The sequence below is a fragment of the Myotis brandtii genome, unplaced genomic scaffold (assembly GCF_000412655.1).
Source record: "Myotis brandtii unplaced genomic scaffold, ASM41265v1 scaffold125, whole genome shotgun sequence".
NCBI lineage: Eukaryota > Metazoa > Chordata > Mammalia > Chiroptera > Vespertilionidae > Myotis > Myotis brandtii.
The window spans coordinates 5,853,833-5,867,555 of NW_005354385.1; the positions used below are offsets into that span (position 1 = coordinate 5,853,833).

Here is a 13,723-nt window from a genome sequence, read left to right on the forward strand (position 1 = left end):
CAAAAATCCATAACACATTTCACAAGGGAGTGGCATTGAGTAGTACCAGGGAGCACTGGTCATTGAGAGCTGAGTTGAGTTCTGGCTTGAGTGTAATCCAGCCGTGGGCAAACTACGGCCCGCGGGCCGGCCCGTTTGAAATGAATAAAACTAAAAAAAAAAAAAGACCGTACCCTTTTATGTAATGATGTTTACTTTGAATTTATATTAGTTCACACAAACACTCCATCCATGCTTTTGTTCCGGCCCTCTGGTCCAGTTTAAGAACCCATTGTGGCCCTCGAGTCAAAATGTTTGCCCACCCCTGGTGTAATCTATAGACATTTCCGTTACAACCTTTTGAATATGACATGAATTTCTAGTCACACAAAGGACTTCTCCAGTGTCAATGCACTGACAAAAATGGGGGCCCTAACAGATGGCTACAAAGTGGAATGAAGGGGAATGTTGAACTTAGTGTTTTAAGGTGTGTCAATTACGATTTAATTTTTAGGAAATGTGATTACTAGGAATCCCACAAGGTAGTGGGAGGAAAGCATTGGTGGGGGAAAGAGAACAAGGTTAACCCTGAGTTGATAACTTGAGGCTAGGAGATGGGTAGAGTAGAATTCTCAATCTTTGTATATGTTGAAATTTTTTAATTGAAGCTTTTAAAAAACTAAAATTAGATAAAGGTTATGTCTGTTTTTTTTTTTTGTATAGCAACTATAAAGTGCCGGGGCAGCTTTTCGAAGTGAATAGGAAATTTAAAAACTAAAACATTTATTGTAACTGAGCATATGCTTTGAATGTTCCCCAAATTTAGGGGAAAAAACTAGTGTACAATGGGATTGTTGCCCAGTTTTAACCCAGTTTAAGTGAAGATTGAAGACTTGGGAGGGGGAGAGTGGCTCTCTCCACCATTAGGCTGCTTAGGAATGGTTTGCCTTTTTCTAGGATCTGTAAGTTTAATAAGGACACCAACTGTCTCTTGTTCATCACTCAAGCCCCAGCATCTCACATAGTGCCTAGCAAACAGGTGTAGTCGCAGATCATTCACAAGTGTGGGCACTCTTCGCTAGTGTACTCCCCGAGTCTCAGACACATTAAGAAGTCTGTGGACACTACACCACTAAGATGCCCACAGGCTGGCCCACCATCTAAATGTAGTGGGTTCAGGCTCTGCATGCTGAGCCATGGCCCTGGACAAATCCCAGATGCCGCAGGAGGCTGATGCGACAGACACGGAGGACTGCCCAGAGTCCTAGCAGAGTCTGCGCCGCCGCGCCCACCCACCCCCACCCCAGCAATGTCGGCTCTTGGTTCTTGAGTTCTTCAAAGAAAGAATTCAGAGCCAAGAATTCTAGTGCTAGAAGAAGTTTATTTAGCATGCAAAGTGAGAGTGCACTCTAAGGAGATTTGAGCAGGCCGGTCAGAGAACTGCTTTGGCCTTTTAGAAAGTCAGAGGCAGAAGAAGTGAGCCAGCTGGACTGTGTAGACTCAGGAAGTAAGTTACAACGACAAAAGAAGGGTTCTTGTAAACAGGTTCAGAGGATTAGCCTGGGATGAGCTGCTGCTGCCCACTACTCTGGTTGCAAGTCTTGTGTGACCCTTAGAGCTTAGGAAAAAGAAAGCAAAGATACATGCCTGAAGAAAGAAGGCACAGGCGAGCTTAAGAGAGAGAGAGAGAGAGAACCTTGGGTCCTTTGTCTTCAGGGTTTTTATCTGTTTACTGAAGGAGGAATTTTAGGCGAGGTCTCAGGGAAGGATCTCAACAGACTATTCATCAGCTTTCCAGGGGTGTCCTTTAATATATTGAGTCATCAAAATGAGAGTATAGCCCTGGCCAGAGAGGCTTGGTTGGAGTATCGTCCCTTATATCAAAAGGTTGGGGTTTGATTCCCAGTCAGGACACAGTACCTAGATTGTAGGTTCAATCCCTAGTTGGGCACGTATGGGAAGGCAACCAATTGATGTCTCTCTCACATCGATGTGTTTCCTCTCTCTCTTTCTACCTTCCACTTTCTCTAAAAATCAATGGGAAAATATCATGGTCTCTACTGATTGGTCAGTGCTAAGGTAGGGTGTCATTAGTCATTGCATCTGGTCCTGCTGTCAGTCATGGTGTTGCTTCATCTGGTTTTGCTGCTTTTCTGGGCCTGGAACTGAAACAACTGACACCTAGATGTTTCCCCTAATTTGACCAAAACTCTATCTCTATGATCAACAGACTGGAGGCTTTGTCCTAAGATTATTTGATGCTGATCAGAACCTCATAGGCCTGAGGGCTTAATGCTCAAGAAGGTGGTCATGCAAGAAAGAAGGAAGCAGGTGGGTCAGGGTACTGGGTGTGGCCAGTGTGAATCAGCTGTCTCAGTGTCCCCATTCCATTTGCCAAGGAATTTTCCTGGCGTCTTACTTCAGGCAGTCCTCAGGTTACATTGGACTCGATGTACGTCGTTTCATGGTTACATTGCCATCTCCCATTTATTTATTTTTTTAAAAAAAGTTCCATCATTTCGACGTATGTACGTATGTGCTTCATGTTTTTTATTATTTACCACAAGTAAAGGTCAGGAATTGTTATCTTTCTTTAAAATTTTTTTTTACTGTTTCACTTCATTAGTGCTGTGTATGTGCTCCATGTGAGTGACGTAGGTGCTTACGTAGGTGGGTTCCGACTATGTGGCACCTTAGGAACCGATCTCCAATGTAACCCGAGGACCTACTGTATTCTGCCTCATGAGGGCAGCAATATTACTACAGCTCTAAAGTAATATGGACAGATCTTTTCTTTTTTAGAAAGGATACTCTGCTAACTTGAGCATTAAGCCATCATTGGCTGGCACTCCACCTTTTGCCCACATAATGCCTTTGTCGCCTAAAGCCAGCCCACTGGATTCAGAAGAGAAAGATCCCCGAGGTTAGGATTGGATCCAACACTGTTTCTAAAACTTTATAAGCTGAGCCATAAAGGAAGCTTGTGGAACACAAGTATGGATAGAGTTTTGATAAAATCTATGCTTGTGCATTTTTAACAGTACATTTTTTTTAAGTTCAATTTTTTTGGTGAAATGTTTGTTTTATTGAAATGTTTATTTGTAGATCATCATAAAACTATTAAAGATAAATAATGCTGCCCTAGCCGTGTTGCTCAGTGAATAGAGTGTTGGCCTGTGGACTGAAGGGCCCTGGGTTCGATTCCAGTCAAGTTCACGTACCTCAGTTGCAGGCTCCCGGCCCTTGTCGGGGGCTTGTGGGAGGCAACCAATTGATGTGTCTCTCTCACATCAGTGTTTCTCTCCATTTCTCCCTCTCCCTTCCACTCACTCTAAAAATCAATAGAGAAAATATCATTGGGTGAGGATTGAAAAATAATAAATAAATCTCATTCCATCAGTGGCATTTATTGCAGAATTATATATTTTATTAGTTGCTAGCTTATACCAATTTATATTGACTAACAGCTTATAACTTCAGAACTGGATTAGAAATAAAAGCATCAGCATTCAGTAAGCACAGAAAAGGTGGACATCTCTGCCATTTTCCCTTTAACGTTTACATGTTCACGTTGTTTTAGAAAAGAAATAATGTTAAACATTTTCATAATGGAGAAATGGGTTGATACAGCAATAATATAACATTGCAGAAACTTTTAAAATGTCTATTCTGAAATAAAAGAAAGTTTGATAGTGGCAATTTAAAAAATGATGAACCTATGGATTTTGTGTTGTCCTTTGTCTTATGTGCAAGTCCAGAAGATAATGAGGAAGTAAACCAGTTTAATAACTGGACAGATTAGTCATGCTAACTTTTTTACTGGAGAATTGTTTAGGTTCATATATGAACATATTGAAAGATGGTACAACCATAAATCATATGGACACAGAAAAATCATTGGGTGGCTTGAGAACTTGGTAATAGTGGAGAGTCTAAACTGAAATCCTGACTGCAGGATTTGTAGTTCCTGTAGGCAGGCATGATGCTTTGAAATGCCTAAATAGCTTCAACATAGTTGGCTGGGAGCATGCCGGTCCTGCCGGTCCTCTGCACAGTGCCATACATCCAACCTTCATCTATAGCTTGAACATTTACTATAGCATCTCCATCCTTGAAGGACACCTCATCAGCATCAGCAGCCATGTAGTCGTACATGGCACGGAAGATTTTCTATTTGTGAGGATGGAAAGAAAAGGGGTGAGATATGTTAGATTTGCAATAATTAACCCAAACTCTCAATTTTAAGGTCTCCTATGACTTACTCCATAAACTTAAGTTGCCCAAAAGAGAATGTACAACCACCAACAATGAAGTAAAAAAGACAACTCACAAAGTAGGAGAAAATATTTGCAAACCATATATCTGATAAGGGATTACTATTCAAAATATCTAAAGAACTATAGTTCAATACCACACACACACACACACACACACACACAAAAGGTGGGGGCAAAGGATCTGAATTCTAAAGAAGTATACATAGAACCAATAAGCACATGAAGAGATGCACAGCATCACGAGTCACCAGGGAATTGCAAATCAAAATGAGAATGAAATACCACCTCTCACACACCAAAATGGTGATGAGCAAAAAGACAGACAATAACAGGTGTTGGGGGAGATGTGGAGAAATCGGAACCTTCCTAAACTGCTGATGGGAATGTAAAATGTGCAGCCATTTTGGAAAACAGTTATGGGTGTTCTTCCCATGTTAAACAGAGTTCCCATAAAATCCAGCAATTCTGCTCCTAGGGGTAGACCCAAGAGGAATAAAAACGTATGTCCATCCAATAACTTGTATACACTTATTCATTCACAGCAGCATTATTCATAACAACCAAAAAAATGAAAACAACTCATGCATGCCCACCAAGATGAATGCATTTTTTGAAAAGTGGTATTTACATACAATGTAATATTATTTGGTAATAAAAAGGAATGAAGTACTGATGCAACATGGATGAACTTCAAAACATTAAGTAAAAGAAGCCAGTCACAAAGGCCACTATTGTGTGATTTCATTTATATGAAATGTCAATATGTACATAGAGGCAAATATATACGACAGAAAGTACATTAGTGGATGCCTCACATTGGATAGAAGATGGAGGGAAAGACCCAGGATGGGAAGTGACTGCTGATGGATACAGGGTATTTTTTAGGGTGATGAAATGTTCTAAAATTGCATATGGTCATGTTGAACAACTCTGTAAATGAACTAAAATTCAATGGAATTGTACATTTCAAATGATGAACTTCATAGTACGTTAATAATGTATTAAACATGGATATGTGTCCAAGTGAAATATGTGGACTTGTTCATATGTGGACTTTTTTCCCCCCTTTGGAGGAGGTCAAACTTGTGTTGGGAGAAGAATTTGAAAAACCATAACAGTATTGCAGGTATCTCTCTCTTTGGGAATTTGGGAGCATACCAGTAGTATGCTGACTTATAATTATTTTATTTTAGGGTCCATTTTTGGACTTTATCTTTTTAAAATTTTTTCCCCCGTCACCATTTATTCTCCCTATACTGTCTTCCACCTACACCTTCCACCCTCCACCCTCCCTGGACTTTATCTTTTTCAAAAAACTTTCCCCATGCTAAATCCATATTTAATTACGATAGCTTTGTTTTCCTTTAACATGGTTAAGTCCTTTCCTATTGTGATTTTCAAAATTCACTTGGTTATTCTTGCATCTTTACTCTTTCAAATAAATTTTAGGCTTGACATACAACATTTTAAAAATGCTTTTGGGATTCTGATTGCCTTGAATTTATGGATTTATCTTAGGAGATATGAAATCCTAACAAGATTCCCTTCTGAAATATAATGGGTCTCAATACTTTTTAGATCTTCATTTACATCTTTTAGTAGATAGTTTTCTTCATACAAATATTCATTTCAATCCTAAATAATTACGTGTTTGTGCTATTATGAATAAGATCCAGGGTCTTAAATTTAGAGTTTTGAAGTAGTCTGGTGAATTGTGAACATGATTTGACTTAACTTTTCAATATATATATTAACAGGAGAAGTCTAAAATATGACATGTTCATATGTGTGATGTGCATACAGACATATATTCTTGAATAATGATACCAAATAGCAAATATCTTAGTTTAAGTTAGTGGGTGGGACCAAAGAGCCCAAACTAATGATTTGCTTTGTTTTTTTGTTTTGTTTTGTTTTAAATCATTGAATAATACTTTATAATTAGTTTTAGTTTTGTAATGAAGGTTTTCTGATATTGCTATTAACCTAAGATGTGTTGTAAAAAAAAAAAAGCATCATATAAAGTAGAAAGTGTAGTGCAAAAAAAATCAGAATGCCTATCATTATTTTTGTACATATCAAAAAAGTAAGAATGATTTGAGTAAGTTCTTTATTATTTACTTACTCCAGCAGTAGATGGGTGAGATGGGATAGAGGATACCGTTGTCTGTTGGGTGGCAACTGAAGATGATCGTTGTTGTGGGAGCTCTGTGGTTTTTGCATGTTTGTAAGCTGAAAGGAAGGAAGAAATAATTTATAAGAAGAAGATATAGCCAGATATCATTATGTTTAGCTGCTGAACAGTGCTGGCTTTCCCCATAATTTAAAAACAATAATTTCTAAGAAAGGAGAAATGAAACATCTAACTCATGTGCCCTCTCCACAATTCTAGTCTTTTCTCATTAGAAGAAAGAATCCAGCCCTAGCCTGTTTGGCTCCGTGGATAGAGCATCAGACTGCAGACTGAAAGGTCCCGGGTTTGATTCTGGTCAAGGTCTCATGCCCAGGTTGCAGGCTTGCAGCCAATCAATGATTCTCTCTCATCATTGATGTTTCTATCTCTCCCTCTCTGTTCCTATGTGAATTAAAATATTTTTTTTAAAAAAAGAAGAAGAAAGAATCCAGATTTATTTATTTATTTATTACTCAAAGCTTCTGTTATAGTAACTGCCAGTGAGCTGGCCGACCTGCTGTCGGAGTCAGCGCCCCCCCCCCCCCCCCCCCCCCCCCCTGCAGAGAAGAAGATGCCGCCATTGCTGTAGGTGGACAGGTGGTGGTCGGCCCCTTCTGAGTGCTCAGACTTCTCCTCACCGCCACTGACGCTCAGAGCACTGGCTGATCGCGACTGTTCCCGGCTCCGGCGCTGAGCTTGGGCTGGGGAGGTGAGGTGTTGAGGAGGATCAGAGGTGAAACGTTGTTGGCAGGAATCCCCGGCAGTATTTGAATCTCTGTTGCTTTTTGTTTGTTTGTTACCAAGCACGGTCTGAAGTAGCTTTCCATGGATGAAACCCCCAAAGCACTGATGACATATTGTGTCATCCTCACTTTCCAGAGAACAGTTTAATTACCAAAAGGCAGGTGATAGGGAAGTGGCACAGCCAGGCTGGCAATCCCAGAGTGGCCCTGAGACTGCTCCTTCCCGCCATGCAGCCCATTTTCCTGCCTCACCAAGATGAACACACGGTCATAGTCACACTCACACTCCAACTTCGCCTTCTCCAGAAAGTCCTCCCTAACTTCCAAGTCAGTGTAGATGCCTTTTCTCTGTGTTCCCATGACCTGTGTGCAGACCTTTCAAACTACTGTCAGGGAGTAACCACTGGTTTACTCGTCTCTCTTCATCAGGAAACTAGAGTGTAGAACCTTTGAGGACGGGCACTACCTGTTATTTGACTTTTTAACATGAACAGAAGGCAATAAAGGCATGCGTGTGACCTCTTTAATGGAATGACTAATCTTTGACATAAGACAGTTCAGAAAGTTGCTAAAGATCAAATCCATTCTCTCTTCCCTTTGCCTATGTATTGTTTTCATTATTTCTCTCAGAAAGACTTACACTGAGGGAGACTTACACTGAGGCAGTGACACTTGACTAGACATGAGTTTGGCCCACTCGTCAAGGTGTTTTTAATGCTGAATGGGCAACTCAGGTAACTGAGGAAAGGAACTTCAGAAAGTCATTGACTCTAGCCCACTAAATGGTGACATTTTTGCTGTGGTCCTTTTGTGGCATAACGTACCGTTAATCATGTGTAAGCTTCGGGATTGAATGTTGTCTTCTGCTGGGTCATAGTCAAAAACTGAGCCAGGATTAGTACGCCAGACACGTAAACCTGAAAGTGAGATGAAGGGTCAGAGCAGATGTTCTTGGGCTCTCTCAAAGACTTGGAGAGCTAGGTACGAACTTAATCATAGGAGGATTGATTTAGCTTAGGCTCTAGTCGTGTCTCCTCCTCAGAGGAGATCAAAGCATAAAGAAGAGAGGTCAGGCTTGCAAGTCATGAAATAATAGAGGTTTTCTTTCACACCTAATGAAACACAAATTGAGGTCCTTTATCCTTTGCCCCCCTATAGATAATTCACTTCTGTTCCTCTACCCCCTTAGCTTCAAGTCGATTTCCCACTGTGGCTCAATCACCTGTAATAGTCTCCTGATCCTGGTCATTCCGTTTTTGTTCCATTTGCACCACTTTTCTCTGAATCCCTCTGTAGTTAATGTCACTGAAGTCCTGTGTGTTCTTCTTCACTCGTTCAGTGATAGGGTCTGTCACCACCGGTGTGAAGCAACCCTTGTGCTTCTCAAAGTCTTCATGATATTTCACCTGAAATGTCATGAATTCGTTTTGTGAAAACATGAGGGTGGATCATTTCCTTTGCCCCGTGTGCCCACAGGATGGCTAACCAATCCTAGAGACTTCCCGACTCACTGTTGAGATGTGGCGTTGGGTCTCTCTCACTCGTCTCATCTCTGGGGTGTCCAAGACATAGGCAGCTTTGCCTTGTATTTGTTTCCGGAAGCTATCGGAATAAAGAACCTGCCGGAGGAGAAAAAACGAATGAGCACAGGTCTATGGTACTGTCCTCACTCTGAAGCCTCAAACCCTCTCCAACAGGTGGGGGTGGAAGGAGCTGGGAGGGAAGCTTGAGTCCGAAAGGACCCAGCAAGACCCATGAATAACATGGAGCAGGTTAGCGTGAGGATGGGTGGGCAGGGCTCGCTTCCGGGAGGATCTGTTTTGACTTTGAAAATGTAACTTTCATTTTCAAAGGAGAAGAGGCACCGTATAATTTTGAAGGGAAAAGGAAGGAAGTGTTCTCTTGAATTTGCTGGGAACTGTAGCACCAGCGTATCAGATGGTATTTGGTGCTAAATGTGCTACTGACGTTTGAAAGAACTAGCCTTCAAAACAAGTACTCGGGGGTTTTTTGTAGGTTTATGTCAAGATTTTATAAACCCATATGCAAATACAGAAATCAAAGTCCTGCAGACACGAAAAACCCAAAACATCAAAACCAGAGAAGGCATCCATTTCAGAGTATTACCTGTTTCCTAGGATACCTTAAAAGGAAAGGAAAGCTGAAGACTGGAGGTGTTAGGAAGTCAATTTGTTACAGGTGGTTACATAAAACTACCTCAGAGGAAAGGGAAAAGGGGCAGAAAACGTTGGCAATTAACTTGTTATGTCTTAGCATGATCATTGGGAATTTAAAAGCACAGTTGTGTTAATTTTAGTGTAAATTTTCAGTGGAATAAGAAAGTGCACATTTTTATGAAGTTAAAATGTTATTGTCCAAGTTGTTGCATTCCTTTTTTTTTTTTTTTTGTAATCCTAGAAAATACCGAGCTAATGTTTTCTTGGTTGCGCTTAGCTCTCTCCATCTCTGGAGTAACAGGTGTCGGAGTTGCTTTTCTCATGTTTTCTTTGTACAACACCTAGAGGAGCCAAGAGAGTATCCAGACATCAGAGAGCAGAAAACCATTTCGGAAAACCATCAGCTAGCTGGTGTTATGGCTCAATTATATCACACTCGATGAGAAACACCTCAGGAGGATAAAGCCATTAAAATGTTATTGTATAAAGCACAAGGTGACGTTTGGGCTGGAGGGGTTGGTTTGTTGTTTTTAAGCAGGTAAAGAAGAATTTTAATGGATAAACAAAAGTTTGGGGAAAACAGTGAGATAAATTAGTGGTATAACCATCTTTGCCAGGCTTGTTAAAAAGTGTAGCAATTTCTTTTCTCCTCTCTGAAATACCGAGCTAAAGTTTTCTTGATTGCGTTTGACTCTTTCCATCTCAGGAGTAAAGGGTGTCGGGGTCGCTTTGCCCAGGTTGTCTTTGTATAACACCTGTGAGATACAAAGTTGGACCCAAAAGTCACTAGGCGGCAATCTTCAGGCTATTAACTATAATGCAATTTGGGTGAGAAAACCCCATGTTTAATCTATTATTATTAGTGAGGATAGCTCTCAAGAAGAAAGCTTAAAGCCAGTTAATGGCAGTTCTAAGTGTAGTATGTCATTTAGAGACGGTTCTAGAAAACTGGCATGTGGTTTGCTTTTAACCTGGGATGGAGTTAGGAGCAGGCCAAATGGCAGGGGTTACTTTGCAAAAATAAAAGCACTTTCTCAAGACAATACCGAGCTAATGTTCTCTTGATTGCGTTTGACTCTCTGCATCTCTGGAGTGACAGGGGTTGGGGTGGCTTTCCCCATATTTTCTTTGTACAAAACCTACATGTGTCCAATGGATCCAAAAAGGCAAAAAGAAGAAGAAAAGAATTACAGTCACCAAAAGTTTAAACAGAACAGGTAACTCTTTAGGAGGCTCAGGGTGCCAAACCATTTGGGCAGTGAGGTTAGATGGAAAGGAATACGCTTCCAGGGTAGGACCCTGTGCTGACATCCGTGCAGCCTGCAAGACAGACTCAGCGTGCACCCCCTTCACCCTGCCCTGGTCCGTGAATTCCAGCACCTGATAGGCCATCTAAACAGCACTTAGGGGCTTGGGCTGGAAGGCCACTGGTGAGGGTGAGACTGCTCTGCAGTGGGGAACCCCACCTTTATGCAGCACTTAAACTCATATAGACACCTCAGTACAACCGTGGGTCCTTAAACAAGCAAAGGCCATCTCCTCTCTTTTCTCCTTGCAATCATTGTGTTGTGCCTCTTGCTTCAGTTTACTACAACATCCAACTTCTCAGCAATGATGTCACTATATGGTAAGTCAATTAAACACATGGTAACACATCATGACAAATCCTCAACCTCGATGTCTCCCCTCAGTGTCATTCTTGGGGACACGGGTGGTTTTGGAAATGCCGCTCTAGAGGAAGACTTCTGTTAAGGTGGTGGTTCTCAAAGTGGGGTCCCTGGGCAGCAAGGTCAGCAGCATTTGAGAACTTGCTAGAAAGGCACATTTTCTGGCCCCACACCAGAAACAAGAAACAGTGGGAGCAGGACCCAGCAGTCTGGTTTAACAAACCCTCCAGGTGATTCTGGCGCACAGCTATTGGAGAAACCTGTGACTGTGCTCACGTGGAGGCCCCAGCGTTCTTCATTACGTAAGCTAGAATCCCCCCGACACAAACCCCAGCCCCGGTCATTTATCAACATACAGAATATTGCAGAGCACAGGATTACAGGAAATGGCTTACTAAGTTAGCAGTTAAAGGTCATGAAAAAGACAAATAGAACTAAAATTGGTAAAACAAAAAACAGTTCTAGTGACACTTGCCTTTTTAAGTTAATTAATAACCATTTGCCAAAACCACTACTGAATATTCATTTGTCGTTATTTCTGAAGGAGAGGATGGGGATTGTATTTCCCAAGGTCTCTTTGTCTAAATCTGACAAGGTAGATGAGAACCTAAAGTCATAGGCACAAAAACATACAAAAAACCCACAACTCGACTATGCCGTCTCCCAAATTTCACAAATACAGAAAACAAAGAGACCTTGGGGGTAGTGAATAGAGAGTAAGTTTGGGGAGAGATGAGCAAACCAATATTTTATTGGAAAATCCATTACTTCCTGATATTAGAATTTTAAATTGTGGATTAAAGCAATCTTGTTATTATGGGGTTAAGGCTAAGATAGCCCTATAGGGCAAAAGGATAAATGTGATCAAGAAATTCACAAAATGTAAGTTGTCTTTAAAAAGGAGGATTAATGTGCATTATTTTAAATCACTTTTAAGTAGTAGTTTTTTCTCTTCTTGCCAAAGTACCGTGCTAATATTTTCTTGATTGTGTTTGACTCTCTCCATCTCTGGAGTGACAGGTAAAGGGGTCCCCTTGCCCATGTTTTCTTTGTATAACACCTGTGTGATGAGAAAGCATCCAGAAAACAACCATAAGGAACATTTCGTTTGTTGTGAGCTTTTAAGGGTGAGTTCAACTTCCTTGTTACCAAGTTACACGATAGTCTAAGAAGCCAGGAGTTACACACGGACAAGGTGCCACAAGCTACTTTAACAACAGCCATTCTTGGGATCGGAAAACACTCGCTAGGACGCCAAGGACCTCAGCCGCCGTGGGTAAGGTAAGGCTGTCGGAGTTACCCATGTTATTTTTTCATTTCTATGAGCACAGTACCTCCTAAACAATCACATAGGGATTTAAAATGGTTAAAACTCAGTTTTGTTGTTATCCAAGCAAACGAAAAGGTAAGGTGGTTTTAAAAACATGTATATTTTTAAAATACCAAGTGGCAGAGAAATCAGGATTAATTGAAATTTAAGAAATCGAGTTGATAGTAGTATAGAAATGCAAGCGTTGTACGTATGTCCTTTTGCTAAGTGAGGTATATTAGAAGCAAAGGAAGGGAAGTGGGTTTCAAAAAATAATAAATGTTTAGTATCAATTTAATTATGAGGTTAAATGGCATCTTCTTTTCCCTTTCTGTCCAAAATACCGAGCTAATGTTTTCTTGATTGTGTTTGACTCTCTCCATCTCTGGAGTGACAGGTAAAGGGGTCCCCTTGCCCATGTTTTCTTTGTATAACACCTGTGTGATGAGAAAGCATCCAGAAAACAACCATAAGGAACATTTCGTTTGTTGTGAGCTTTTAAGGGTGAGTTCAACTTCCTTGTTACCAAGTTACACGATAGTCTAAGAAGCCAGGAGTTACACACGGACAAGGTGCCACAAGCTACTTTAACAACAGCCATTCTTGGGATCGGAAAACACTCGCTAGGACGCCAAGGACCTCAGCCGCCGTGGGTAAGGCTGTCGGAGTTACCCATGTTATTTTTTCATTTCTATGAGCACAGTACCTCCTAAACAATCACATAGGGATTTAAAATGGTTAAAACTCAGTTTTGTTGTTATCCAAGCAAACGAAAAGGTAAGGTGGTTTTAAAAACATGTATATTTTTAAAATACCAAGTGGCAGAGAAATCAGGATTAATTGAAATTTAAGAAATCGAGTTGATAGTAGTATAGAAATGCAAGCGTTGTACGTATGTCCTTTTGCTAAGTGAGGTATATTAGAAGCAAAGGAAGGGAAGTGGGTTTCAAAAAATAATAAATGTTTAGTATCAATTTAATTATGAGGTTAAATGGCATCTTCTTTTCCCTTTCTGTCCAAAATACCGAGCTAATGTTTTCTTGATTGTGTTTGACTCTCTCCATCTCTGGAGTGACAGGTAAAGGGGTCCCCTTGCCCATGTTTTCTTTGTATAACACCTGTGTGATGAGAAAGCATCCAGAAAACAACCATAAGGAACATTTCGTTTGTTGTGAGCTTTTAAGGGTGAGTTCAACTTCCTTGTTACCAAGTTACACGATAGTCTAAGAAGCCAGGAGTTACACACGGACAAGGTGCCACAAGCTACTTTAACAACAGCCATTCTTGGGATCGGAAAACACTCGCTAGGACGCCAAGGACCTCAGCCGCCGTGGGTAAGGCTGTCGGAGTTACCCATGTTATTTTTTCATTTCTATGAGCACAGTACCTCCTAAACAA

At 40.8% G+C, this 13,723-nt stretch overlaps 1 protein-coding gene across 1 annotated transcript in view; it reads right to left on the reverse strand.

Moving 5' to 3' along the window:
- Window positions 1–3,370: 3,370 nt before the first annotated feature.
- The window catches only part of NEB (nebulin), a 195,250-nt gene continuing 184,897 nt past the window's right edge, over window positions 3,371–13,723 (reverse strand). Inside the window, 12 exon segments of the mRNA XM_014534158.1 lie at window positions 3,371–4,149; window positions 6,382–6,502; window positions 6,998–7,130; window positions 7,997–8,089; window positions 8,395–8,578; window positions 8,684–8,791; window positions 9,598–9,690; window positions 10,012–10,104; window positions 10,396–10,488; window positions 11,984–12,076; window positions 12,670–12,762; window positions 13,351–13,443. Of these exon segments, the coding sequence (XP_014389644.1) occupies window positions 3,976–4,149; window positions 6,382–6,502; window positions 6,998–7,130; window positions 7,997–8,089; window positions 8,395–8,578; window positions 8,684–8,791; window positions 9,598–9,690; window positions 10,012–10,104; window positions 10,396–10,488; window positions 11,984–12,076; window positions 12,670–12,762; window positions 13,351–13,443 (1,371 nt within the window). The 3' untranslated portion in view covers window positions 3,371–3,975.